General features: G+C 35.5%; 1 protein-coding gene across 1 annotated transcript; it reads right to left on the bottom strand.

The window, feature by feature from the left end:
- On the bottom strand, positions 1-27640 carry LOC143270757 (uncharacterized). The gene is made up of 7 exons (XM_076561800.1): positions 26880-27640; positions 12315-12491; positions 6815-7222; positions 5001-5090; positions 3520-3696; positions 1425-1514; positions 1-1298 (listed from the first exon to the last, which is right to left on the bottom strand). Exons 1-7 carry the CDS (start codon positions 27511-27513, stop codon positions 46-48), a joined length of 2829 nt encoding a protein of 942 aa, XP_076417915.1. The 5' UTR covers positions 27514-27640; the 3' UTR covers positions 1-45.

Raw genomic sequence — 27640 nt, 5'->3', positions numbered from 1 at the left:
TTTTCATTCATCATTATAACAATTTATTTGTCTGAGGTCAAGAACTCAAAATGGAATTTCTGTATCATCAGGAGGATTGATTACTTGTCTACGACAAATAGGACAGTTAGATTTTTCAGGTAGCCAATTATCAATGCATTCATCATGATATTCATGAGAGCAAGGCAGAATGCGAATTCTACTGCTTTCTGTGTATTCTGCAAGACAAATAGTGCAGATATTTAATCTATCATTTTCACAAAAAGATCTTATTGGTAAACTATTAATCTGTTCCTTGGTAAGTCCTCTAGGATGATTATTATGAATATCATTGAAGTTGGCAAAATTAGGCAAAAATGGCCAAGAATCACTATCATCAGATTCTTCTCGGCCTGCAAATCGTCTTGCTCGCCTGGCCTCAGAGGGTGTATGAGAAGATAAAATTGGTTCATTATAGCTTTCATTAATTTCAAAAGTAGCTGGTAAATTTTCATCCCTTATAATAGTGGTCTGCAAAACAATAGGGATTTGCAAAATTGGTCGGCGGGGTGTTGACAATGAATGTAATGAAGAAATTGTAGTATTGCTGGTAGAATGTGAAAAAGAACTGGAAACAAAACTAGAAATACTACTTTCACCAGAATGAACACTTGTATTATTTTGACTTGAAGATGAGTCACGGGCCTCTAAAACGCTCTCAGGGCAATTATCATGTTCTACCTCAAGAATTTGTGTAAGCATTTGCCCTGATGTTCCATAAGGAACTGTAGCTAAAGGAATCTCTAAACCAGTATTGGAAGTTTGAGCAACAGAAATTATTTCAGAATTCGGCATACCTCCCTCATTAGAATGTGAAAATATGTTTGTGTGTTCGTTTCTATTAATTTCCACATTGATAAAGTTAGCTGGTGTTACAGATGTAGACTGATTTCTATGTGCAGTGCATCTTCTTGTTGGAGAAGATGTGAAAGAATGCCTTGTTTGCAACTCAGATATGTTCAGTGGAAAAGCTGGCCTACCATTAGACAAAGGTTCATGCATGTTAAGATGTGGAAAAGTTTCAGGTGATACAGGATGATGACCTTTGACTAAAGCCACCTGGTGAATAGGTTGAGGTGGTCTACTTTCAGTCATTTCTCCAACTATCAGAACTTCCGGACTCGCACTTCTTGTATTTCTTCTATCTCTAGTAAGTGGGTCTTCCATTAAAATTTTAGTGGTATCTTCTTCTGATGTAAAGGGAATTACACATGTAGACTCAGGTTGTTGATGACGCAATTGCTTCTGGCCATTTCGATTACTGCCATGACAGCTAAATCCTGAAAGGAATACAAGGTCATTTTGTGGGTTTGAGTTCTCATTATTAAAGGTCAATCCCATCCCTACACTTGTATCATCATTGTTTGTTTTACCCTGATAATTTGTTGTCCAAAACCCACACTCACTTTTTCTCCTATTTTCAGATTGTTGAATGGAGGGAACATGGTCTCGTTCAGAATTACCTTGAGGTACAATATCCAATGAATTTGCTTCACCTGTAAACATAAAGTGGAAGATAATCAGAAAAGAATTGTCAAAACTATAACAAATGCTGCCTTGACACTGTTGCAAAAAAAAGAAAAGAAGCACCTAAAGATTCATATATTTAATCTTTTTTTTTTTTTTTTTTTTGGTTTTTCGAGACAGGGTTTCTCTGTGTAGCTTTGCGCCTTTCCTGGAGCTCACTTGGTAGTCCAGGCTGGCCTCGAACTCACAGAGATCCACCTGGCTCTGCCTCCCGAGTGCTGGGATTAAAGGCGTGCGCAACCACCGCCCGGCCCATATATTTAATCTTAATTTGATTCATATTTCACATAGAATCAATACTTTTGCAAAGAATAAAACCTAAATTGACAAGGAAAGGTAACAGGATTTCAAAACTGCATTTGAAATAGCTTATTCTAGACCAATTTTTGGAAATTTTAAGTGAATCAGAGGGCACTTCTGTTCAATTTTTCAGAATCTTATATATCCCCTTGGAGAGGCATTTAATCAAGATAGTAAACAACCAAAAATAATTCTCAAAGCTTTAAAAAATATTTTGTAAAAGTTTTACTTATATTATGCATGTGTGTATTTGTCTGTGTGAGTGTATGCCACATCTGTGCAGATGGCTGTTGAAACTACCAGTGTTCAGATCCCCTGGATCTAGAGTCATAGGTAGTTTTGAGATACCCAGGTCCTTTGGAAGAACACAAGCTGACCTTAACTGCTGAGCAATCTGTGCTGTCTCAAAGAAAGTTTCTACTCAAGATACAACACTCATATTAAAGTTAAATTTTGCTTATCTTTTAATATTCATTAGTCTGTAACTTTACTTCTAGACTCATGGGTTGCAAGCTTTCATTGGAAATATAAGAAGCCATCTTAAGAAAATAAATCATTATAGTGGGCTTGCACCTAGGGAGAGAAACATTAATTCTTAGTTCTGAGTATCATTTTTAAGTGAAGCACCAACTATATTGAGGGCATCTTGATTATTGGGTAGCATTTCTTGTGTTTATAAGATGATTGATACCATTCTTGGCCTTGTCATACTTGATAGAATTAACATAACCTCAGATACTACTCATTATCACAACCAAAATTGTTTTGCAGATATTAACAGATCTCCCTGGGGATGGGAACAGAATTATGCAAAGTTTCATTTGTTGATATAGATTTTCTTTTGGATGACTTCTCAAAAGAAGAAATAAAAGTGACCAACAAATACATGGAAAAATGATTAATATCATTTGCCATCAGGAATGTAAGTGCATATCAAAATTATACTGGGATGCTCTCTTCCTGACTTACAATAGATTACTACCACTATTACTAATTACAATAGCAAACAGTTTATAATTTATTATCAAGAGAAAACAAAATGATAGAGGTTTGTAGTTGGAAGTTTTCCTGTGCCTTGCCCAGTCCTTCAGCTGCTCAGACACACATAAACACACAGAGGCTTATATTATTTTTAAACTATATGGCAAATGGCTCAGGCTTCTCCCTAGCTAGCTCTTACATCTTAAATTAACCTATGTCTATAAATCTATACTTGGCCACATGGCTTGCGGCTTACCAGTACTTTACATTTTGATTCTTCTTGTGGTGACTAAAAATGTCTCCTAACTCAGCCTTCCTCTTCCTAGAATTCTCTTTGTCTGCTTATCCCACCTATACTTCCTACCTGGCTATTGGCCAATCAGCATTTTACTTATCAGCAACACAGAGCAATCAGAGAAATACACATTCACAGCATACAGAATGACATTCCACAGCAGAGGTTCACTCCTATAGAACCGTTATTGTTTATAGTGGTCTGATCACATTCCCACTGGAAAAGCCTAAAAAAGTTTGCAACTCAGATATTCTTATATGTTGAGTAAATGTTTGTGCTGCTAATTTCAAAAAAAAAAATCACAGACTCATTTACTGTAAGATGTTCAAAATACTTAAATAATAAATTATGAAGAAATTTCCAAAGTACTGAATTCAGAGAATTCAAAGGACACTGACATCTCATGCAGTTGTTGGCTTTTGGAAGGCCTGGGCCCCTCCTTCTTGTTCTTTTCTGGGAACTATTATATAACATCAATACTTCACATTTGTGTTCTTTTGATACACCTGGTTTTTTAGACGTTGGTTCAGATTGTAGATATTCCATTTGCTTCTGGTTATTTTTCATATGTTCTCCTGCAAGAAAACACAAACAACTGTGTTCACGCAATCAAGCTTGTATCATACAAGCTAATCTCTACTTATGATGGGACTGTTTGAATTAATGTGAAGTGTTTCTGTCCAAGATTGTGGTTCTCTTGTTTCATTATCTGCCATATTTTAATAATATAAAAAAAGAGGTTACCCAGACTCTTAAAAAATACCACTACGCACATCCTGAAAATGATGGTCTATAACTGTGACTATCAAACAAAAAAAGATCAGAAAGGAACTCTAAAACAAAACGTCAGCATATAACAGTGTTTTGAAATTTTGCTTCTAAAAACAGTAAAAAAAAAAATGAACAAAGAGGGTGGTGATCATGCCCAATCAAGGACTGGTATAGTTTAAAGGGAATAACTGGGGGATAGCTGGGAGGAGGGGGAAGCTAGCCAATAAGGTGAGTGATGCAAGTAAAAAAAAAAAAAACACGATTGTCAGAAGCAAAAAAAGAAAAGTGAAGAGTTCATTCTGATAGGCTCATTGACAATTGAAGCTACTTCTAGTGTGAATATGATTACAACTGAGAGGTTTGGAGATGGAGATCAAGATGAGCAATGAGTCTCAGAAAATTTTCACAATATACTAAATAACAGAAAATTTTCAGGGGAGAGGGAGTGAAGACAGAAGAGCCCCTGTGGTGGCTATATTAGCAGAGGGAGGAGTAAAGATCAAAGTAAAAAAAATCACAGGAAATAAAACAGACTTAAAACACACAATGAACCCTGAACATATCACTATAAAGATTTGAAGTGCAATGAAATAGGAAATCGACAGGTGCCCAGAAAATCTTTGTTTTCACTAATTTATGAGAATAGTTATAGGAAGTCATTTTTCAATATGGTTGTTTAAACAAGATGCATCCTCATGCCAATGGGGATAGGGTAAGCCTTATAATATCCCACCCCTAGATGAAGAGCTATAGGCAATCAATGGATATTGAAAAGGTATGGATATTTTCTTCTAGGGGTGAGAACCCACTCATAGGTCATCCAATCCACAATCAAAAGTATCAAGTCATATACACATGTATATATGAGCAACAATATATTTACTCTGTAGTATATATATATATATATATATATATATATATATATATATATACATGGAGTCATGAATATGAGAATGAGTCAGGAATATATAGGTGTAGTTTCAGGGTAGAGTAAGAAAAAGAAATGATGTAAATACAAGTATATGCATGTATGAAGTTCTAAGAAAATTTTAAGTTTGTAAAATAAAAAAAAAACAGACTACTACTGTTGTCCAAAACCCACACTCACTTTTTCTCCTATTTTCAGATTGTTGAATGGAGGGAACATGGTCTCGTTCAGAATTACCTTGAGGTACAACATCCAATGAATTTGCTTCACCTGTAAACATAAAGTGGAAGATAATCAGAAAAGAATTGTCAAAACTATAACAAATGCTGCAAACATTGTTGCAAAAAAAAAAGAAAAGAAGCACCTAAAGATTCATATATTTAATCTTAATTTGATTCATATTTCACATAGAATCAATACTTTTGCAAAGAATAAAAACCTAAATTGACAAGGAAAGGCAAGAGGATTTCAAAACTTCTTTTGAAATAGCTTTTTCTAGACCAATTTTTGGAAATTTTAAGTGAATCAGAGGGCACTTCTGTTCAATTTTTCAGAATCTTATATATCCCCTTGGAGAGGCATTTAATCAAGATAGTAAACAACCAAAAATAATTCTCAAAGCTTTAAAAAATATTTTGTAAAAGTTTTACTTATATTATGCATGTGTGTATTTGTCTGTGTGAGTGTATGCCACATCTGTGCAGATGGCTGTTGAAACTACCAGTGTTCAGATCCCCTGGATCTAGAGTCATAGGTAGTTTTGAGATACCCAGGTCCTTTGGAAGAACACAAGCTGACCTTAACTGCTGAGCTGATACATCTCATTAACATTGAAACAAAATACTAATAGGATGAAGGTAAGTTCAAAGACATATCTGAGGTATTTTCCATGTGCTTCTTTCAGTTTTGATGATTTTGAGTTGACAAAAATTGCCTGTAATACCAAATCAATATATTGGACCTAATACAGTATATAACATGGTATTCAGAAGAACCTAAAGCATTCTTGTATGCTCTATTGGATTCATATAATACCACTTTCATGATGAAAACAGTTTCAATCACCCTTGGCAAGGTAGTAATAACCCATATTTCACACTCTGAGAGAAATATAAGTTCTATGGAAATATAAGTTCTGAGAGAAATATAAGTTAGAATATTTTTCAACATCAGCATTACTGAATTTATGCTAAAATAATTTCACTGGGGAGGTTTTCTTTGCATTTTGTGAAACTGGAAGCATTGTTGGTTGTTCCACAGTAGATAAGTAATATCATGGTGCCTAAACTTAGCTTCAACGGCTCTCAATTATTTCTCAAGATTAGAAGTGTCCCCTCAGATAGATACAATTGTCTGGAACATTCTTTGGTGAAGAAATTTTTTAAAAAAATCCATAACATTTTACTCTGTGAATCTGGTGGTGACTTGCATCAGGTCAAAAGGAAATTTCAAGTCTGCAAACTCCAAATGTCAGTCAAAATATCAAGAAATGAACCCAACCTGAAGTATAGGGGGATTTCTGGCAGGTTGACAAAAGCCAGCATATCTCAGAAATTTGTGAAGCCAGTTCCCTGACTACAAAAGGAGTAACTTCCTATACCTCTAACAAAAGGTTTGTATGGCTCTTCAGTCAGCATATCAAGGTCCAGGCTAGCCTTCAGGCTACCCCAGTCCCTACTAACAAGTCTATTTCAAAGCCCCAACACCAGTCTCCTGGCGGTTCCCTCCCCCATCTACTGATACTCCTTCTAATCTGGCTTTCTCCCTCTTCTGTGCTCCTGCTATTCTCACTTTGCTTTTTCTATTTCCTATCCCGTGCTATTTTTCCATCTCTTAGATAGCCTTGGCCATGTCCAGTGTGCTGGCTATGTTCTCTCTACTTCTTTCTCTGTCTGTTTGTACTGTTCCAAATGCCTCTAGCTGCTCTGTCTCTCATATCTACAGTAAAACCTTTCCATACCAATAGAACAATCATGTCATTTTTTACAACTTACTTTCCATCCGTGGTCTTTCTCTCCAATTTTGTTGGCTCCTGCGTCTTTTTCTTGTCCGACTTCGGGTAGACGGAGCTGCTATCAATGTGTCAGTTGCATTTGCTTCTGATCTACGAGGACTGTTAAATATAGACTTTGATTGTTCACTCTCCACTAGCCTCTCATTGTTCTGCATATTTTCTTCTCCAAGAAGTCTTGCAAAATACAAATGGTCATATTTTAGATCTGGATTCTCATTATTATCATTAACACTATCTCCTTCCATGAAAGTATGAACTTGTGACTCGCTCGGAGATGTTCCCATCCAAGATTGGCATTCTCTTTTTTCTTCTTCCATAACAACACATGTAGTTGACTGGTAACTAGCAATATCACAGCTAAGCATATTATGCAAAGGGTCATCTTCACCTGATATCAGAAAAGGGAAGAAGTAGGAAGGAATTCTAAGAATCAGACCCACCATAAAATATTTCTTAAAACATTTGTTTTATAAACCACATGCACCAGGTCCTCTGAGTGTATTTTATGACTGTTAACTTGGTAATTTTGTGAGAATCCTAACAGTGGGAGCAGATATGTCTCTGAGGTTCTCTTTCCTGTTCATGGGCCTCTTTTCCACCTATTGGGTTTCCTTGTCAAGCTTCAATAGGAGGGTTTTGCCTTGTCTTATTGTAACCTGCTCTGTTGTGCTTGCTTGTTGTCTCTTAAAGGCCTGTTCATTTCTGAAGGGAAATGAATGGGGAGTGTATCTGGAAGAGAGGGTGATGTGGTTGGGAGAGCTAGAAGGAAATGATAGACAGGAAATTGACTGGGATGTATTGTATGAGAGAATAATCCAGTTTCAGTAAAGAAAAATAAACCACACGAAGAGGAGCCTGAAGAGTTAGATATTTCATGAAGATTCAATATTTTCAGAATCAGTACATTGGCCAACAACACAATCTATATTTAAAAGTAAGAAAGGGATTGTTCAAATTCATAGTAAAAGCTTAACAATTTCCTGGATAAATTTAGGAACATCTAAGAGAAAAGCAGAACATGTATTTTTAAATATTCTCCTTAGGAGTTTTATCAAAAATCAATTTCTTTTAGTCCATGGTAAAAATATTGACATGATCAAGCAAATATATTGCAATTAAAATTCAATACTAGTGTTTTAGTTCAAATTCCAATTTTATCTGATTTTCAATAATTTATATTTTTTTATTTCTAGGATCTGGAATGATGTACCTTGATAATGCATGGGATTATTTGAAGTATAAGTCTATTGAAGAAATTGGCAAATGAAAAAATGTTTTTGATTCAAAATAATATGAATGACTCATATTGTTACCAGGATTTTGAGTTGGCCTGAAATTATTAATCAGAGTAAATGAGTATATTGATCCATTGTACTACATATAAGATCTTGTTAAAATCCCAAATATTATAATAGACTAGTATAACTGAGTGCACAGTGAAGAAAACACTGAAGTGACCACTGCATGACTGGGGAGTGGGCAGATGTGAAAGAGAGAACAATCAGAGGCATCAGGTGAATGCCAGGGCTCTCACTTTGGACCAGAGAAAATAGCAAAAAAATGGTGGAATAGTCCTGTAAGTTATAAGTTATTGAGGAAGAAAGAGAGCTGGTTAGCTAGAATAGCCTGGGAATTAACATATTGAAGGAGTAGAGGGGGAAGTGAGAAGTACCATCAGGGTAGTGTAGGGGTTTTGGTATTCATAAAAATTATGTGTTACTAGGGACCAGAGGAGCCTGGAATTTGGTTTTTGGCTTTGATATGTAACCACATGTATATTCCAAGGGAAGTGGGACTTTCCGACTGACAGAAACACATTTTAGTTGTTCCAGAGGAATGTCAACTGTAGGCTTTTATCTCTTCACCAGCAAACTTTTATAGCCCAGCTTCAGCAGAGCCAAGGGACTGTCATTTAGGGATTGCCATAGACTTTTGAAGAATTGAGATTCCCCTTGGACATGACAACTGTATGTATATAAAAACATGTTCAAGGACCAAAGTATTTTACTTTACTTTTGTTAGATTGTAAAATTTCCTATTTCTCACTGGAAGAGAAACAGCCATCAGGAGGTTAGAGCAAGGTTTCTCAATATAATCACTATTGATTTTGGAGGCCAAGTGGCATTGCTTGGAAGCCATCTTCTATGTCAAATGACATTTGGTAGCAAGCACTCCTAGAGTCTCATTACTGGGATGTTATTTTATCCCTGAGATATTTATTACTGTATTACTACCCTCAATTGTGTCAACCCATAACTATTTAAAAACGAGATATGCCCACTAGGGAGAGAAATAATTGTTCTCAAATGAGACTTGTTGATTAAGGGTATGCAACATTTAGATTTTCTTTTGAAGATCCTGCATTTATGAATTCTCAGAAGAAATATACAACTAGCATATTAAAAACAATAAATAATTTTAAACATTGGGAAAATACATATCAAAAGTACACTAAAATATCATTCCAAGCTATGTTTACTGGATACTACACAAATATGCCATTTCCGATAATTGTGTTGAATAGTTGTATCAGAGAATTTTCTACTGAGAAAATGTTCTTTGTTGTAGAAACTTTAAAAAGTTTCCTGATTTGCAACTTATTGAATTCTTGGCATTTAATTGTATGTAATTAAACCTATATCTCATTCACATTTGTGATAAGATATTCAGAAGTCTTATGCCATGCATCACCAAAATTTATAAAACATTTAAATCAGTCAATCTTGAAGTCACTTAAGTTCAATTCATGCTCTATCAATCAACAATTTGGGGACCCCACTTCCTTTTCTCCTCCTCCTCCTCCTCCTCCTTCTTCCCCTTCTTCCTCTTCTTCCTCTTCCTCCTCCTCCTCCTCCTCCTCCTCCTCCTCCTCCTCCTCCTCCTCCTCCTCCTCTTCTTATCTATTCTCTACTAGGTCAACTAAAATAATTGCTTTGGTTATAGTCCTTGAGATATGTATACCTTCAAAAATTTAGACCCTAATTGTGGATTTTCTACTTGTTTGTTTTTGGATTACAAATTATGTCTTGTAAAATTCCATATAAATGACAAATTCTCATTCCATGGGAATTTATTTCATTTTGTAAACTTAATACTTTTTACTCTTTTGGTCGAATTGCTTTAATCATAATCTTCATGTCCCAAATTTGTTATCTCTATTTTTTCACTTTTTGTCATACTTTCAGATTGTTTTAATGAAAAGAACTGTTGTCTAGTAGGATTACCCCTTGTAAAAAATACAAATGGTCTTTTCCATAGGTACCCACAAATGGGAGGAGGCAAGAAAAAGCCTCAAATAATCAAATCTGCTATAAAATAATATCCTGAAATGTTGCTTCAGAAGCAACTTTCAAAAAAAGTGTAAATTTTCTACATATTATATACAGTAAACAATGAAACATTTTAAATTCATTTTAAAAGACTGCATAAATTTTGAGAAAATATAAAGGGAATCAATATGAAATCTCTCAGCATTTTACCATTTACATAAAGTTATCTAACATTGTGGAAGGTATGCCAAAAATTTTCTTACAATTCACAATAAAGTGATTAATATGACCAAACAAGTATACTGCAGTCAATATCAACTGCTAATTTTTACCTAAAGTGCATTATTCTCAATTTTTCATTAATCTACAGCATTGTTTTTATGTTATGGTCTCAAATATTCAGAATTATTTTAAGTTGTGAATATTGTAGACACTGGCAAAGCACAATCATCTGTAAAGATTTCAAATAGTTTGAGTAAATCTAAATGCTACAAGGATTTTGAATTTAGATGAATTGCTTACTACTCTAAATCTTTAGGTTAAACATAACATATAAATGCAGGTAAGGGCATTGTGGAACAACCCAAATATTATAGTACAATCTTCTTAGGATGTATGTGAGGCCATGTTCAAGAACAAACTTCTAGGGCTTTTGTTAGTAATACTCCTCATACTTAGTGGAAGAAAAAAAGTAGTACTATGTGTGATTAGAGCACTTTATTTTGCAAAACTGAAACCTTTGACTTTTGGCTCATAAGACTAGTTTTAAGACACAAGACTAGTGAATTGTGGGAAGTTCAGCCATATTCTTGTCATCATCCTACTAGAACATTCTAGATGTAACCTCACATCTTCTTCCTTTGGTTGTGATTATTCACAATTGTCTCCAAAATATTAAGAACTATTCTGCAAGAACAGGCACAGCTATTTTCAGTTCAGATCCACTTGATTATAGTTTTTCAGTTTTTTTTTTTTTTTTTTTTTGGTTTTTCGAGACAGGGTTTCTCTGTGTAGCTTTGCGCCTTTCCTGGAGCTCACTTGGTAGCCCAGGCTGGCCTCGAACTCACGAAGATCCGCCTGGCTCTGCCTCCCGAGTGCTGGGATTAAAGGCGTGCGCCACCAACGCCCGGCTTAGTTTTTCAGTTTTTTACCATTACTTTATGCTATTGAAAATGTTGCTTGTCTGAGTTTTCAAAAAGAAGGCATACAAAAGTGGCAGAGATATGTTTTAAAAGGTAGGCAATACCATTAACTAGCGAAGAAATATATAAGAAATGTAGACTAAATGATTTTCAACAACAATAATAATAATAATATAAAACTCCATAAATTTCCTATTGTTGGTTGTATGCAGAGAATATTTTCCTGAAGAGCCCTTTTGCAGAGAAACTGCAAACTAGATTTGTTGTTGAGTTTACTATGATAGTTTGGTTTATCTGCATGGCTTTACACATACATACCTTCTATCTAGTTATTGATCTGATATGCAATATAGATTTCTAAGATTTTTGAGTTTGTAGAACAAACTAATCTATTTAGTTGTCTTTGATATTAATAATAATGCATATTTCATATTGTGATAGAGTAAGAAGTAGTGAAGTTAGAGCAAAATTTCTCAGTATCAGTATTTTTGACTGTGGGGTCTACATGACTACATTGGAGAGAACTGTCAGGTATTTGTCAATATTCCTAATCTTTCTTTTGCAGGTGAGTATAACATCAACAATCTTAGAGTTGTCCCATTTTACGATTATTCCAGTACTAACACATTTCTCCCCCATTTTGGATCCACTTGATTGGCGTTTTCAACATGTCTGCTTAGTATTGAGGATGTTGACCTCTCCAATTTTTAACATAACAAATAATGACAATTAGACTTATGAAAAATGGCAAATATTGTTAGCCACAACATAAGACATCTCAATATGTACTGAGAGGTCACCTTATCCCATTTTACAACAAAAATAAACTCAATTGTTCAAATTCACAGAAGCACTGCAGGTGGTTCTTGAGTATATTCTACTGAAAAGGCATTTATTGTAGAAGGATGCTACAAAAAGTTCAACTCCAGAGTTGCAGCCTACTTTGTTACTATGGTAGTACTGAATTCTATAAAATATCTGACTCATTTTCCCTAAGCTACTGTGAAGACACATATTGTAAAGTGAGACCAGCATAACACTCAATTCAGTAAATTTAGAGGTGACTTACCTCCATCACATGCTTCTTTTTTTGTAAAATCAACGTTATTAATTCTGTTTTGACTTGTGATAGGTGGACATGTAGTCAGACTTTCAGATCTATTTCCTTCTAATTGATACGCTCTTACAAATATTACATCAGAGTCTGAATTTTCTGTTTGCAACTGCTTGTTTTCCATATTTTCTCCTGGAAGAAATATTGTGAAGGACTAGTACAGATTTATTAATTTGGACTCCAATTCTTAAAATTAAGTTATTCCAAGGTATCAGAATTATTTGAATTATTCAGTTTGTTACTGAAAAATACAGTTCTCCTTGCTCCTCATCTAACATATTTTCATATTATTACAAAAAGATTAGCCAGACTCTTAACAAAATTGCTACTAAGTACATGACAGAAGATCAACTATCTCCTGGACCAGTTAACATAAAAAGAAGTAGTAAAAAAGGAATTCCAAAAACCTGAACTACCATAAAATAGTATGCACAAACTTTTTCTATAAACACCATGAATGGAGAAACAAATATTTGGATATTTTACATAGTTATTATTTTCAAAATTAATACAATTGTTAATGACACAGCATAGTTTTTACAAGTAAAGGGAGAAAGGGAATCTGGTTTCAACTTCCTTTGCAAAGATTTTGATATCCTAAATAAATTTAGAGAAATTTCAAAGAAAATTGGAAAATATCCTATTTCAATATTTCACTGTACATACAACCTTAGAAACTACTATGGAAGACTCATCAAAATAAAGTCATTTCAGTTTGTAGCAATGATATTAATATGCTTGAAGATACTGTAGCTTAGTTTAAGTGCTAGTGCTTTCTTTAAAATTACATTTTTGTACTGATGTTCATTATTTTAGGATATTATGTTTAATATTTCTTGAATGATATGGTTTTGATAACTCATGAGGTTAAATTATAAATTTGTTCAAGATACTGACAAAAATTAAATTAAACTTATAGGTTTAAAATAGTTTGAATAATTCTTTTTTTTTTTTTTTGGTTTTTTTCGAGACAGGGTTTCTCTGTGTAGCTTTGCGCCTTTCCTGGAACTCACTTGGTAGCCCAGGCTGGCCTAGAACTCACAGAGATCCGCCTGGCTCTGCCTCCCGAGTGCTGGGATTAAAGGCGTGCACCACCAACGCCCGGCTTGAATAATTCTTAATGTTACTAGAATCTGGAATTGACATAGAGTGCCTCTCAAACCAAAAGTATATTGAACCTAAACTTATACATCTAAGACAACACCAAAGAAGCAACTTGTTATAATAGACACTTCACTGTATTGACATGAGACTATGATGAGAGAAATGCAAATCAAAATGACTCTGAGACCTGTCAGAATGGCTATGATCAAAAACACCAATGACAGCCAATGTTGGAGAGGATGTGGAGCAAAGGGAACACTCCTCCACTGTTGGTGGGAATGTAAACTTGTACAACCACTGTGGAAATCAGTATGGCAGTTTCTCAGAAAATTAGGAATCGAACTACCTCAAGACCCAGCCATCCCACTCTTGGGCATATACCCAAGGAATGCTGATTCATACCATAAAGATACATGCTCAGCTATGTTCATAGCTGCACTATTTGTAATAGCCAGAACCTGGAAACAACCTAGATGCCCATCAACAGAAGAATGGATGGAAAAAATGTGGTACATATACACAATGGAGTACTACTCAGCAGAGAAAAACAATGAAATTTGCAGGCAAATGGATGGAACTAGAAAAAATCATCCTGGGTGAGGTAACCCAAACCCAGAAAGACAGTCATGGTATGTACTCACTCATAAGTGGATTCTAGATATAAAATAAAGAACAATCAAACCACAACCCATAGAACCATAGAGGCTATATATATAGCATGGAGGTCCCTAGGACGACTATGGCTTGTAATAAATTTCGGTTTTACTAAAAAAAAAAAAAAAAAAAAAAAGATTATGATGAGAAATAACTGATTATAGTGGGGCTTTCTTAGATAATGTTTCTCACTGGGAGAAAATTGCAGCCTTCTGGCTAAAACTGAATTTTATAACATCAATACTCTTCAGCTTCTGGGCCTAATTGCTGTATAAGGAATCTATCCTCTGTGTTGTAGAATAGACATTTCTGGAAGTTCTGGTGTAGACAAGTACATCACCAGCCTTACCCTTAGTTTTTGCAATTCACATTTATTTTATGACATCCCATTGGGGAACACATTTGTCTCCAACTGAGTTCTACTTGATTACCGTTTTATATTTCTATTTGCTGTCAAATATGCTACATTTCTGATATCTCACAAAAATCAATATACATGCTACCTAGATAGAAGAAAATGGTTCATAGGATTAATCATTATGTAAAAATACATCAAAATATTTGAAATGTCATCTCAAACCATTTTCAATGATTATTATCAAAATAAATAACATACCAAATTCCATAAATTTGCTAAGCCTGGTTGCATCTGTATCATTTTCTACTACAAAAGAATTTCTTGTCAGTTCTATAATAATAGTTCATGATTTGGGACTCCACAAAATATCTGTGCTTTTACTTGAAAGGTAGGATGACAAATTCCAAGCTGCATCTGGGTGGTGCTGTGAATCATTCGAGTTCAGAAAACAAAAGAATAAACTCCTTTCCAAAGAGAAAAATGTGGGCCGGGCGGTGGTGGCACACACCTTTAATCACAGCACTCGGGAGGCAGAGCCAGGCGGATCTCTGTGAGTTCGAGGCCAGCCTGGGCTACCAAGTGAGTTCCAGGAAAAAGTGCAAAGCTACACAGAGAAACCCTGTCTCGAAAAACAAAAAAAAAAAAAAAAAAAAGAGAGAGAGAAATGTGGTAAATATTGGTATTATAAAAAATGTGATAGGACATTTGAAAAGTGCAAAGGAGCAGAAAGGAACACAGTGAAGCAAGTAGAGCATAGGTTTGTCTGTGTTATTAGGGGTGGTGGGAAATTATCAAGGTGCCATCCATAGTAAAAATCCAAGAGCTGAGATGAGAACTAAAAACAGTGAAAATTTATTACATGTAATTATGACAGGAAGTTTCTCAAAACCTGGAAATTCACAAGCTAAACCATTTAGAGCCTCAGATAGAAATATACAGATAAAAACTTCTGTACAGCACATAAGAGTCATATGAAAATAAAATCATATCTTACCTAAATATTTCACAAACAGGAAAGGAAATTCTAACAGAAGTTTATACTAACAAATGTTAATGTTAAAAAATCAGAGAGATCTCAAATAAATAACTCAATGATATGCATTAAAGTCACAGAAAAACAAGAACAAGCCAAAACCAAACTCAGCATAGCTGAAAGAAATAATAAAGATCAGGGCATAAATTAACATATTTAGACTGAAAGAATACAAAGAATTAATAGAGCAAAAATATTTGAAAAGGTAAAAAAAATCAATAAACCCTTAGCCAAATTAATAAAAGGAAATGGAGGACTCATATCAATAACATTAGAGATGAAACAGAGGACTTTTCAACATATACTAGTATAATTCAAGTGAGTATTAAGGAATATTTTATAATCTATATGTGATACCATAAAACTATAAAAAATAGATAAATCTGAGGACACATATGATGTATTGAAATTGAACCAAGGAAGGCATAAGTATTGAGAATATTTATAGAAACAAGATTGAAGCAATAAGAAAGACTACTCGTAAGAAAAAGATATCTAGATCAGCTGGAAGCATTACTGAGTTCTACTAGACCTTTAAAGAAAAATTTACATTAATGCTATTTAATATATTCTTTGAAATATGGGTAGAAGGAGTGTTAAGAAATTCATTCTACAAAATTTCATGTCACTATACCAAAACCAGGTAAAGATAGATCAAAGAAAAACTATAGAACATTGTTCTAATGAATATATACAAATAATGAAATATTTGCCAATTTAATGAGAAACAGTTTTAAAACTATATGCTGCAATAAAATCTATTTCATTACAGACATATAAGCATGTTTAAAGTATGCAAATCAATAAGGTAATGCAGCACATAAACAGACTACTACAGAAATGATGTGATCATCTTAACAGATACATAAAAGGTCTTTGACAAAGTTCAAAATACCTTCCTGATGAAAGTTTTTAAAAAGCTATGTATAGGAACATATTAACAGATAATTGTTGCCACATGTGACAAACTTACAATTATTATATAATAAATAGGGTGAAATCTGGAAATACTTCCTCTGAAATCAAGAGTAAGACAAGGGTATATATACATGTTCTCTACATACTTTTGTGGAGTGCTAGAATTTTTCTTATAGATTATATCATGCTATATTTAAAACACCCAAAATATTTTATCAGAAAATTTTGAGGCTTGGTAAATACTTTAAGAAAAAAATTATTTTATATATAGACAATGAGCATGCTTTTAGCAAATCAAGGTAAACAATTCCATTTACAATTCCTTCAAAAACTAATAGAATATCAGGAATAAAGTTGAGCAAGGAGATTAAAGGCCATTACAGTGAAATTTTTGTTACACTAAAGGTAAATCAAAGTTGAATCTAGTAAATGGAAAGACTTCCCCATGACCATGGAATTGGCAATCTCAAAATTATAAAACCTCTCTAAGTTTCCAAGTAGTCTAAAAGTTCAATATAACTTTTGTCAAAATTGAAATGAAATTCTTTGTAGAAAGAGAAAACATGATCCTAAAATTCACATGAAATCTTAAAACATCCTTAGTAGCCCAAGTGATGTTTAACAGAAAGGGCAATGATATAGATATTATAATACCTTATTTCAAACTATATCACGGAGCACAGAGTCATAGTACCAAAAATATGACACATGTGCTGGAAAAAAAACCCAAACAACACCCCCCTCAAAAAAAAAAAATATGACCAAATGGGAGAGAATAAAGAGACTAAAATAAGCTTATACAGGAACAACCTTATAAATGCTTTTTGACAAACACACACACACACACACACATACACACACACACACACATACACACACACACACACACACATCAGAGAGAAGAAAGTATTGACCACTAGTGCTGGGAAAACATGCAGATAAATGAAATTAGATAATTGTCTTTGATCCTGTGAAGAAAAGTCAACTCAAAAGAGTTCAAACACCTTAATGTAAGACTAGTGAAAGCACTGAATCTCTAAAACTCCAAGTGAAAAATACTGCAGGATATAGACAGTCAAAGTTTTTTTTTGCAAGGACCCCATTAATACAGGGAATAATCTCAAGAGTTGAAAAAAAAAGGAAATACATAAAATTATAAAGCTGCCTACCAAAGGAAACAATATCGTGGAGATACAAACTACAGAACAGGGAAGGGTAATTACAGCTATAAATATTGGAAGGACTTAGTATCTAGAATTCCTAAAAGAATCAAAGAAGAGAATCTTCACAAAATCAAAGGGGCCAATGAAATCAATGGCCACATCTCAAAAGAATACATAAACATGTATAAATGTGTGAAAAAAAGTGTCCCAAATCTTTTTCCATCAGGGTAATGCAAATTATCACCACTTAAGTATTCCATCTCACTCCAGTTGTAAGAGTTTTCATAAAAAAGAACAATAAATTGATAAGCTACGTTTCACTTTCCTCAGGAGAAACTGTCTAAATGTGAATCTGAAATTAGAATGAAAAAAAAAAAACCTACCTTCACATTACATTAGGGAAGGAATAAATGTCAGTTGTCTTTTATGTTTGTTAGTCTTTTTTTTTCTTTTGGCTTTGTTTTTTTTTGATACTATCAGGCCTCAAAGTCCTGATCCTTCTTCAGCCTCAGGAATGCTAGGATTACAGACCACAATGCCTCTTTATCTCTGCTTTTGTAAGTTATTGAGCCCCAAATTAGTTTCTGTCACTTACCTTCTATTGTGGAGTTATTTACTCTTCCCATCCTAACCCTATTTTTCACCACAGTGAAAAAGAAAAAGCTCCATTTCCACCTAATTCTCATAATTGGTCATTAAACTGCAGTCTCTTCAGCAACTTTTCTTCTGTACTTTCACCTATGATGCTTGGTATGGTATGATGTTTTTCCTCATAAATTTGTGATCATCTCTCAGATTGTTTAGAAATTGACGGAAGACTTCTTCATGAGCCAATCTCTATTTGACTTTTGTGCAGTGGTGAAGATTCATTCTCTTTCTTGTTAGAACATTTGGACTTTCCATCTTGGTGAACAAGTGGAACAATGACTCTTGTCCCACTTTTTTTTTTTAAAAAGAGTATTGTTGCAGCTCATCCTCTTCCAAATCCTCTCATCTCTATGACCCTCAGCCTAAGGTGAGTTTTCCTGATCAACCGGTAACATAGCACCAATCAAGAGGAGATGTCTAGGTGCTCACTATCTTTTGCATTATTACAAAGCATGCACCAAATGCATATTAAGTTTCATCTTACCCATTGCAAATATTTCCAAGTAACTTTGTTAGGCCAAGCACTGCCCATCGCTGACTTTCAATCATGAGCTCTTGTTTTTTAGGAACCCTTTTCAAGTTCTTCTGTGTGGTCTAGTTTTTGTAAGCTAAATTACAGGGCTTTAATGCCAGTAGTGCATTACATAAACCACATACTTCAAAATGCCTTTTCAAGGTAATCATAGCTAAATGAAGCAATGCTCATTTTCATGTACATAGGAACTTCTGGCTTTTCTTGTGAATGCCTCTTATCATATCTGTATCATAATATTTGAAAACTCACCAGGGTTAGAACTAACCCTCTTCAATTGTTTCCTCTCATTTTAAAAATAAGATCTTAATGGCTACATATTATGCAATCAAATTCCTTCAGTACTGTGGAAAAAAATTTAAATTGTTTCAAAAATGCTATCTGGGGCTTGGAGGATGTTGTAGCCCAGTAGTAGAGAATCTTGTGTCCCCAAGCATGAAAAGAAAGCTAAGTTTTTATTCTCCATCCCAACACAGTATGTAAGTAACTAATAATCAAGTGAATAAATTAATAAATTCTGTGTCAGGCCCCCTAGCCCAGGAATTCTTCTCAAAGGCACCATATTTCATTTTTATTTTATTTTCTCATAAACCTAATAAATACTGAAGCAGAATTCTAAAATGCACAAGGCACTTTTAAAATAGATATATAATTGATACAGGATTGGAAATTCCTTACTGGAATCTTAGGGCTGGAAGAACTTTTGGATGTCTTGGGCAACATGACAATCCTCTGTCAAAACAAACAAAAAACAAAACCCAAACAATGACAACACTAATAGACATGCTGATGTTGAAGGGGAAAAACTCAAGGGGCCTGACCTTAGATAATGAACTACAAGCAATTAATGACTGCTCAGAGACTACCAAGGAAGGGCCTCCTAGTTAGTTATCTAATACTAAGTGGTCAGCCCTGGAATCACATTCATATAAGCAACAATAAAGGGACACAGTGGGTTGTATGAATATATTTATCTTTTTATAAGTCCATGTAATAATAATAATGAAAGAAAAAGAGGTCATTAATTTGAGAAGTGGTAAGAGTAGGAGGGCTTGAGAAGGTCTGGAGGGAGGAGAGAGAAGTGGGGAAATGTTATAATTATATTTTACTTATGACTTTACTGGTATGGTTCCGTGTGTCTTAGTGTAACCAGGATGCCTCTGGAAAAACAATGCTTATTTGTAATACCACTACACTTTGAAGAGTTTTTGAACTCATTAGTATTACCTGTTCTACTGGCTTGTTTTGAAATTTGTTGTTTAAGTTTCTTGATAATGGGGACACTGTAGTACTGAATTTGAGAAACACTGCATTATTTTATTGATTCAATGAGTCCATTTTGCATAAACTGACTCAGTTACTATCCTTGATACTACATGTTTTATCTAATGCTGCAGTAGTCTGCATTCTTAATTTAGATTCTATATGAGGGAAATATCACATAACATCAATGTTTGTTCTCTTTATGAATATAGACAAATGGATGACATGGACTACATAATAGAATTTGAAAAAAATCTTTCAAAAACGTATTACAATAAATCTGAGTCATACATACAAGTGTGAGTTTCTACATGTAGAATTTTGTTATTATGTATGTGCATGTGTTGTCAGAGAGAAGGAACACACTTTGAAAACTGGCCTAAACTGGGGGCTGGAGATGAGAATGTGACCCTGATTTATGTAGAGACAATTGATGCAGTCTATAATTTTGATTTTGATATTTTCTACACAAAATAATAGACCAATGAATATATTTCAAGTACTTTTTGACAAAAGGCACTTGGTTTTGCCTGCTTAACATCCACTTAACATACATTAGACAATGCCATTCATTACCAAGGGAAAACAATTCACCCTCAAAATCTTAGTCTATTTGGCTTAGTGAAGCTGAACCAACTGTCATGATCAAAAAGAGGGTTATAGAATGAGGCATATCTGAATAGCAATTTTCAATTACAAGTAAACATCATTGGCTTAAACATGACATAAAGTCTAATTAAACATAAAGTTTAAACTCTCTATCTCAGAACTAACAATCCACAATACCTGGGAATCTGGTAGGAAATTATCCCTCTTTCTCTTTCCCACCACTACAGTTCTTTCATTCTCATCCCAAACCCATGGCAAAACACTTGCCACCTCCATTTCCTGGGGACTCTGATTCCAGTGGCCTCAGTATTCCTACATCATATGGACCCATCAAGACCACCTCCGTTCCTTCCTGTCAGTCTCAAAATACATTCTACACTGAACTTCCAGTGACAATATTTGGCAGTGACTCAGGTCGACAAATCCCATCATCCTTGTCTTCTGCTAAGAGCTCTTCGTTCTAACCCTCAGCCCAGTAACGACATGTTTACAAGTTTCCCCTCCCTCTCTTTTCTACTTCATTCATTAGAGAGTAGAGCTCCTGATTCAGACAAAGGGTCCCTCTAGTTCTTTCATCCCTGTTTCTCCAGATGACTCATTGCCTTACTGTCACCTTCATACAGGATATCCTCTTCCTACCATACCTCTGATTCCCTGGGGACCCCCACTTCAAAGGTGTGAGTAGGATACCCTGAATTATTTCCCTTTTCTCCTATCCTACCTATAGTCCTCCCTGCAACCCACCAACCTGCAAAAGCTCCTCTACCAGGCAATGTAATGAAGACTGTGAAAATACATTGTAATAAAATAATGAAAACAATTTATGACACAACAGTAGAAATTAGCAAAGAAAGAGATACACTATAAAAAAATCCCACAAACTAAGATAAAATCGGAAATGAAAAACTTAGGAAACCAAATAAATCTGTGAGAAAAGTCCTACCAACAGATGCATGGAAGGGAGAATGTCAGTTGTCAATGACATGGTAGAAAAAATGGATACATAAGTTAAAGAAACTGTTAAATATGAAAAAAAATCCAGGCAAATTCAGGAAATCTGGGATACCATGAAAAGACCAAGTCTATGAACAGTGAAAATAAAGAGGAAGAAATACAGGCCAAAATCATAGATGATATCCTCAAAATCATAGAATAAAGTTCCATTAACCTTAAGAAGGAAATGCTTATCAATGTACAAGAAGCACATAGAACACCAAGTAGACTAGACCAGAAAGGAAAGTACCTTGGGCACATAATAATCAAAACAATAACCATAGAGAACAAAGAGAGACTAAAAGCTGAAAAGGAAAATGACCAAGTAATATATAAAGGCAAACCCATTATAATAACATCTGATTCCTCAACGGAGACTCTCAAAGCCAGAAGGGCCCAGACATATGTTCTCCAAGTTCTAAGAGAACAAAGATCCCAGCCTAGACTACTATATGCAAAAAAAAACTATCAATCACAATACATGTAAAAAGAAAAACATTCCATATAAAACTAAATTTAAGCAGTATCTATCTACAAATTCTGCTCTAAAAATGTCACCAGAAGGAAAAACTTCACACAAAGACCCCAAAAAGAGAAAAAAATTAGAGACCCGTCTCTCTTATGAACATAGATGTAAAAATTTTCAGTAAAATCCCTTCAAACCTAGTCCAAAAACATATAAAAAAGATTATCCACCATTATCAAGTAGTTTTCATACCAGAGGCAAGGGAAGATTAAACAGAACAGGGTTGTGAAGAGGATTTATGGTGAGGAGTATAAAGAGGGCAAATTGAGGGGTCATATGGGAAACCTACTACAGCAGATATTTCTTAAAATATATACATATAAGCCGACAGTGTGATGCATGCCTTTAATCCCAGTACTTGGGAGGCAGAGGCAGGCAGATCTCTGTGAGTTTGAGACCAGCCTGGGCTACAGAGTGATTTCCAGGAAAGGCACAAAACTACATAGAGAAACCCTGTCTCAAAAAACATTATATAATTAAATAATTAAACATTAAATAATCTGAATGCAAATAATGGGGAAGACAAAGCCTCACTAGACAACCCTTGCTACCAAGTGAAATCTCCAGCACCAGGAATGTGTTACATATTATTGAGTTCTTGGTAAAGGAACCTCACAGAAACTCCCAAACAACTCAGGCTATTGCTGAGGCTATTGGTTGGTCTCAATAACCTGAAAGTAAGGCCTCATTACTGAAAACAACACCCAAATAATTCATTTAACATGGAGAATTTGAGCTGGTACCTACCTAGAGCCTTCACTCCTACTGACTCTTATTCATTGTGCTGGAAGGTACCCTGCATGATGCCAAAGGAGAAAGGTAAACACTAACCCAAGAACATTTTTTTAATCTACTCTGGTGATCTGTCTGCAAGATACATTGGTGCAGTAGTGGCATAAAGGTTGTGGGAATAACAAACTACTGTCTGGTTAAATTTAAGGTACAGTCCTTGAGATGGAACCCATGCTCAACACTGCTAAGATGGTAAAGAACCTGAGGTTAGATAGATCACACACCTAAGGTAAAACTATTGTTTTACTTAAGGAACATAGCAATAAATGACTCCTATTGATATTCTACTATATTCATAGATCAGTACCCTGCTCAATCCTCAATAGAGAAGTTTCCTCTTGCACAAGATGGAATAAATATAAAAACTCATGTGGTGGTCTGAATAAGAATGGCCCCTATAATTTCATATGTTTGAAATTTCATATGTTAGTCATCAAGGAGTGGTAACACTTAGAAGTATTGGAAGGTATAGATTTGTTGGATGAAGTATGTCATTGGGGAGGGCTTTGAGATTTCATAAGCCCAAGCCAGGTCCAGTGGATCTCTCTCTTTCCATTGCTGAGAATCCAGAAGTAGAACTCTCAACTATTTCTCCAGCAACATGTCTGCCGGTGGTGTTGGTGCTGTCATGCTCCATGCCATGCTAATAATTGACTAAGCCACTGAAACTATAAGCAAGCACCATTTAAATGCATTCTTGTATTTATAAGAGTTGCTTTAGTCTTGGTGACATTTCACAATAGAACGCTGACTAAGACAATCCACAATTAGACAATGTGCAGAGAGAAAATTTGGAACACTCAGTCCTAAATAGAATGACTTCATCAAATCACTCCTCTCAGTGCTTAGTGAACTCTGTAGAAGAGGAGGTAGAAAGATTTTAAGAGTCAGTGTGGGTGTAAGACTCTAAGGAAACAAGGCCTCCCAGATACAACAGGCTGTTGCACATATGAACTCATAGCCTGTGATAGCATGCACAGGGCCTGCATGGGTCTAAGCCAGTTGGGTTTCCAGACCTGAGTGGGGAATTGGACAGAAACCCCCATTCATAATGCAGAAGCTATCTCTTGTTGATACGCACTCCCAAAGGGAAAATTAATCTTCTCCAAAGAAATCTCATTGGTTATTCAAACCACACTTAAGGTCTGAACCCATGCCCAGCAGTAAATGGCCAACAAAAACTAGCTCTGTGGCATTTTTGGAGGTTCTTTGTCTCATGCTCTATTTGAAAATATTTTTAACTTTATAGATCTCGATTATATATTATGGTTTCTAATTTCATATTTTATTGGATTTCTGGGTAAATAAAAGTATTTCTATAACAGTACATATTTCTGATTATATATTATGGTGTCTGGTTTCATGTTTTTATGGGATTTCTGCATAAATAAATATGTTTCTTTAGTAGTATGCATGTCTTGTGTGTTTACTTTGGGTGTTTGTTTTTCCTTTTCTATTTTTTTTTTGGGGGGGGTCTTGTTTTGATGCCTATTGAGTCTAATGAGAGAGAAAAAAGTTGTGGTTGGGCAAGTGAGGTGGGACTGGGAGGAGTTGAGAGAGGGAAAACCATGATCAGAATATACTATCTAATGAATGTATTTCCAATTTTAAAACAATAAGGTATTGAACATAATTTCTAAGCAAAGGATTTTGTAATAGTAACCATAAAGTAAAAAACAACAGCAATGGACACTAGAACTAGTGTCATCAAATGCAAAGCACAAAGAGAAACGATTCTGAGAGTTGGTTCAAGCTCTGAAATCAAACTAGGAATAAGTGTCTCACAGAATAGTTTTCTGAGACACAAAAGACAGTTTAATAAAGTTTAGGACTGAGTCAGGAGTGAGTTATGTCAATCCTAGGGAGGACATTTATGGGACAATACCAGATATGACACTTACTATAGCTTATAAAATTCAAATATTAAAATATGTGCATCTTGAATTTTCTGAAGCATGTTAATCAGTTTTCTCGTTAATTCATTGTAAAACAGTATTTGTGATGGATGATCCCAAAGCGTGTCATATAATTTCATAAAACTAGCACTATATGCATTTTCAAATTTTGGTGTTTAAAACATCAACAAACTTTGAAGTCCAGAAAGCTATTATATTAGGGCAGTGGTGGCGCACGCCTTTAATCCCAGCACTCAGTAGGCAGAGCCAGGTGGATCTCTGTGAGTTCGAGGCCAGCTTGAGCTACCAAGTGAGTTCCAGGAAAAGACACAAAGCTACACAGAAAAACCCTGTCTCAAAAAAAAAAAAAAAAAAAAAGACTAGCACTATATGCATTTTCAAATATTGGTTTTAAATACATCAACAAACTTTGAAGTCCAGAAAGCTATTATATTAAGGAATATATAATCAAATAAACCCCACAGCATGTAACACACAAGTTATATATCATTAACTTTCTTAACAGTTTTTATAAGGTCATACATGAAAGTCAATAGACAGTGGAAGTCAAAAGAAAGTAAAAGTCTATTTATTATTTGCCTGATTCTTTGTGTGTACTGCTATACCCATGCAAAGTCAGGGTGACTGAAAGAGGAGTTGTCATGAATTTAATAAGTTTGTTATTTATTAATAAGTTTGTCATTTGTTTCTGTACAACTATATCATCCTTATATACGAGTAAATAGAACACATAAAGTACTCAATCTGTACTGTAAACACCACGTTAGTAGCTAAGTATAATTCCTCAGCTGCTAGAGTTGTGTTTGATACACACACACACATATACACACACACACATATGAACATTTGAATGGTGCATAATAAATACATTCTTAAAAACTAATTGTAATATATTCATACAAATGAATGTTTTGCTTATCATTTAGACTAGAAAATATATAGCAAATAAGCATTTACAGTTTTCATTGATTTTTAACTTGAAAGGACGAAGACTAAGAATCATATCTAATTACCAAGTTTTAGATAAGAAACAAGAACACACGTTGTCATAGGAAGCTTCAAATGCTGCTAATACTGTATTAACTTTATATTTATAAAGTGAGCATTCTAAAGATGATAAAGTTTTACTTCAAATAAATAAGAAAAAATTTAAATTTCTGTACTTTACATGAATTATAATATTCAATAACAGCAATAAAATGCAATATAAAATTAACTTTAATACTTGACACAAGTTTACAATAAAATACTAGACAATATATCATTTTTTACAACTTCTATTGGCTTTTGCCAAAATCTCTCTCAACTCAGTAAGCCTCTTCTCCCTTTACCTCCACCCTTCCCAGTACTCAGGCTCTTTGCTGAGGAATTCTTTTTTTTATTTTATTTTGTAATTTAATTTTACATATCAGCCATGAATTCCCCTGTCTTCACGCCTCCCCCTCCCCCCATCCCCTTCCCCCTCTCCCAACTCCTCCCCCCACCCCCTTTCCCCTCCCCCACCCCTCCCCAACTCCTTCCACCACCCCCTCTCCCCTCCCCCACCCCCTCCCCTCACTCCCCTTCCCCCTACCCCACCCCCTACCCCCTACCCCACCCTCCTCCCAAACCCCTCCCCAACCCCAAAACCCAAAACACCTCCCCCCTCCCCTTAATCCCCTCCCCTCACCCCCTTCCCCCCAACCCCCCCTTCCTCCCAACCCCCACCTCCCCAGCCCCCCCACCCCCAACCCCCCATCCCCTATTCCCATCTCCTCCAGCGCAAAGACTCCCCTGGGGATTGAGTTCAACCTGGTAGATTCAGTCTAGGCAGGTCCAGTCCCTCCTCCCAGATTGAGCCAAGTGTCCCTGCATAAGTCCCAGGTTTCAAACAGCCAACTCATGCACTGAGGACAGGTCCCGGTCCCACTGCCTAGATGCCTCCCAAACAGATCAAGGCAATCAACTGTCTCACTTATCCAGAGGGCCTGATCCAGTTGGGGGTTCCTCAGCTATTCTTATTTGGGCTTACCTCCTCCTCCTCCTTCGGGACACTCGAAGGCATGTGTGCGTGAAGATCTAGATTTGGATTTCTTTTTTTCTCGTGGACGGTGTCTAGACCTTGGACAGGACTTCTCCCGCAGCTGATGATCGGACATCGATGACTTGGACTTGGATCTTTTTGTTGATGATGATAATCTTCTGTGTGAGCGAAGAGATTGAGGCAGAGATTCTGAATGATCTGGAGAAGATCTGCTCTGAGATCTGGATCGGTGACTGGTGGAGGAACAACAGTGTCTTTTGTCGTTACTCTGGTATTCATGGTTGTCTTCTTCAAAATGGTATTGCCCTCCCTGGCCACAGCTAGGTTGAGCATGCTGTGGAATATCATTGTGCACCATCTGCACTCGTAATTTATAACCATCCAGAAAAGTTCCATTTAAGGCAACCATTGCGGTCTCAGCATCACGTTTGTTGTAGAAATGGATGAAGGCCACTCGGTAAGGCTCTTCGGTTAAGTGATTTTCGGAGATGTACACATCACCAACGGGCCCGTAATCCTCAAACACACGCTTCAGCGTGCTGGATGAAGTGAAGTTTGCCAGGTTGTCCACCTTGAGGAAGGCCATTTCCTCCACATTAGGAAGAGGATGGCTGTAACTCATTTTCCTTGATATTTCAGTCTTATATTCTCTGAAATGAACAGTTATTAGGGGGAAATAGAGCAGATCCGTGAGAAGAGCTCTATGGTTGCGGCCATTTTCTTGACTGCTTGGCTTTGAGTATTCGATT

This window comes from Peromyscus maniculatus, chromosome X, assembly GCF_049852395.1.
Source record: "Peromyscus maniculatus bairdii isolate BWxNUB_F1_BW_parent chromosome X, HU_Pman_BW_mat_3.1, whole genome shotgun sequence".
In the NCBI taxonomy this organism is placed as follows: Eukaryota; Metazoa; Chordata; class Mammalia; order Rodentia; family Cricetidae; genus Peromyscus; species Peromyscus maniculatus.
This window is presented reverse-complemented; position numbering and strand designations above follow the sequence as displayed.

What these genes read in the sequence shown, in the direction of transcription:
- LOC143270757 (XM_076561800.1), bottom strand. Translation starts at nt 27,513, where the DNA reads ATGAGTTACAGCCATCCTCTTCCTAATGTGGAGGAAATGGCCTTCCTC. An exon ending in AAAAGAAGCATGTGATGGAG is followed by an intron (nt 7,223 to 12,314) that starts GTAAGTCACCTC and finishes TTCTGATATCAG; the next exon opens with GTGAAGATGACCCTTTGCAT. An exon ending in AGCCAACAACTGCATGAGAT is followed by an intron (nt 1,515 to 3,519) that starts GTCAGTGTCCTT and finishes TTATGTTTACAG; the next exon opens with GTGAAGCAAATTCATTGGAT.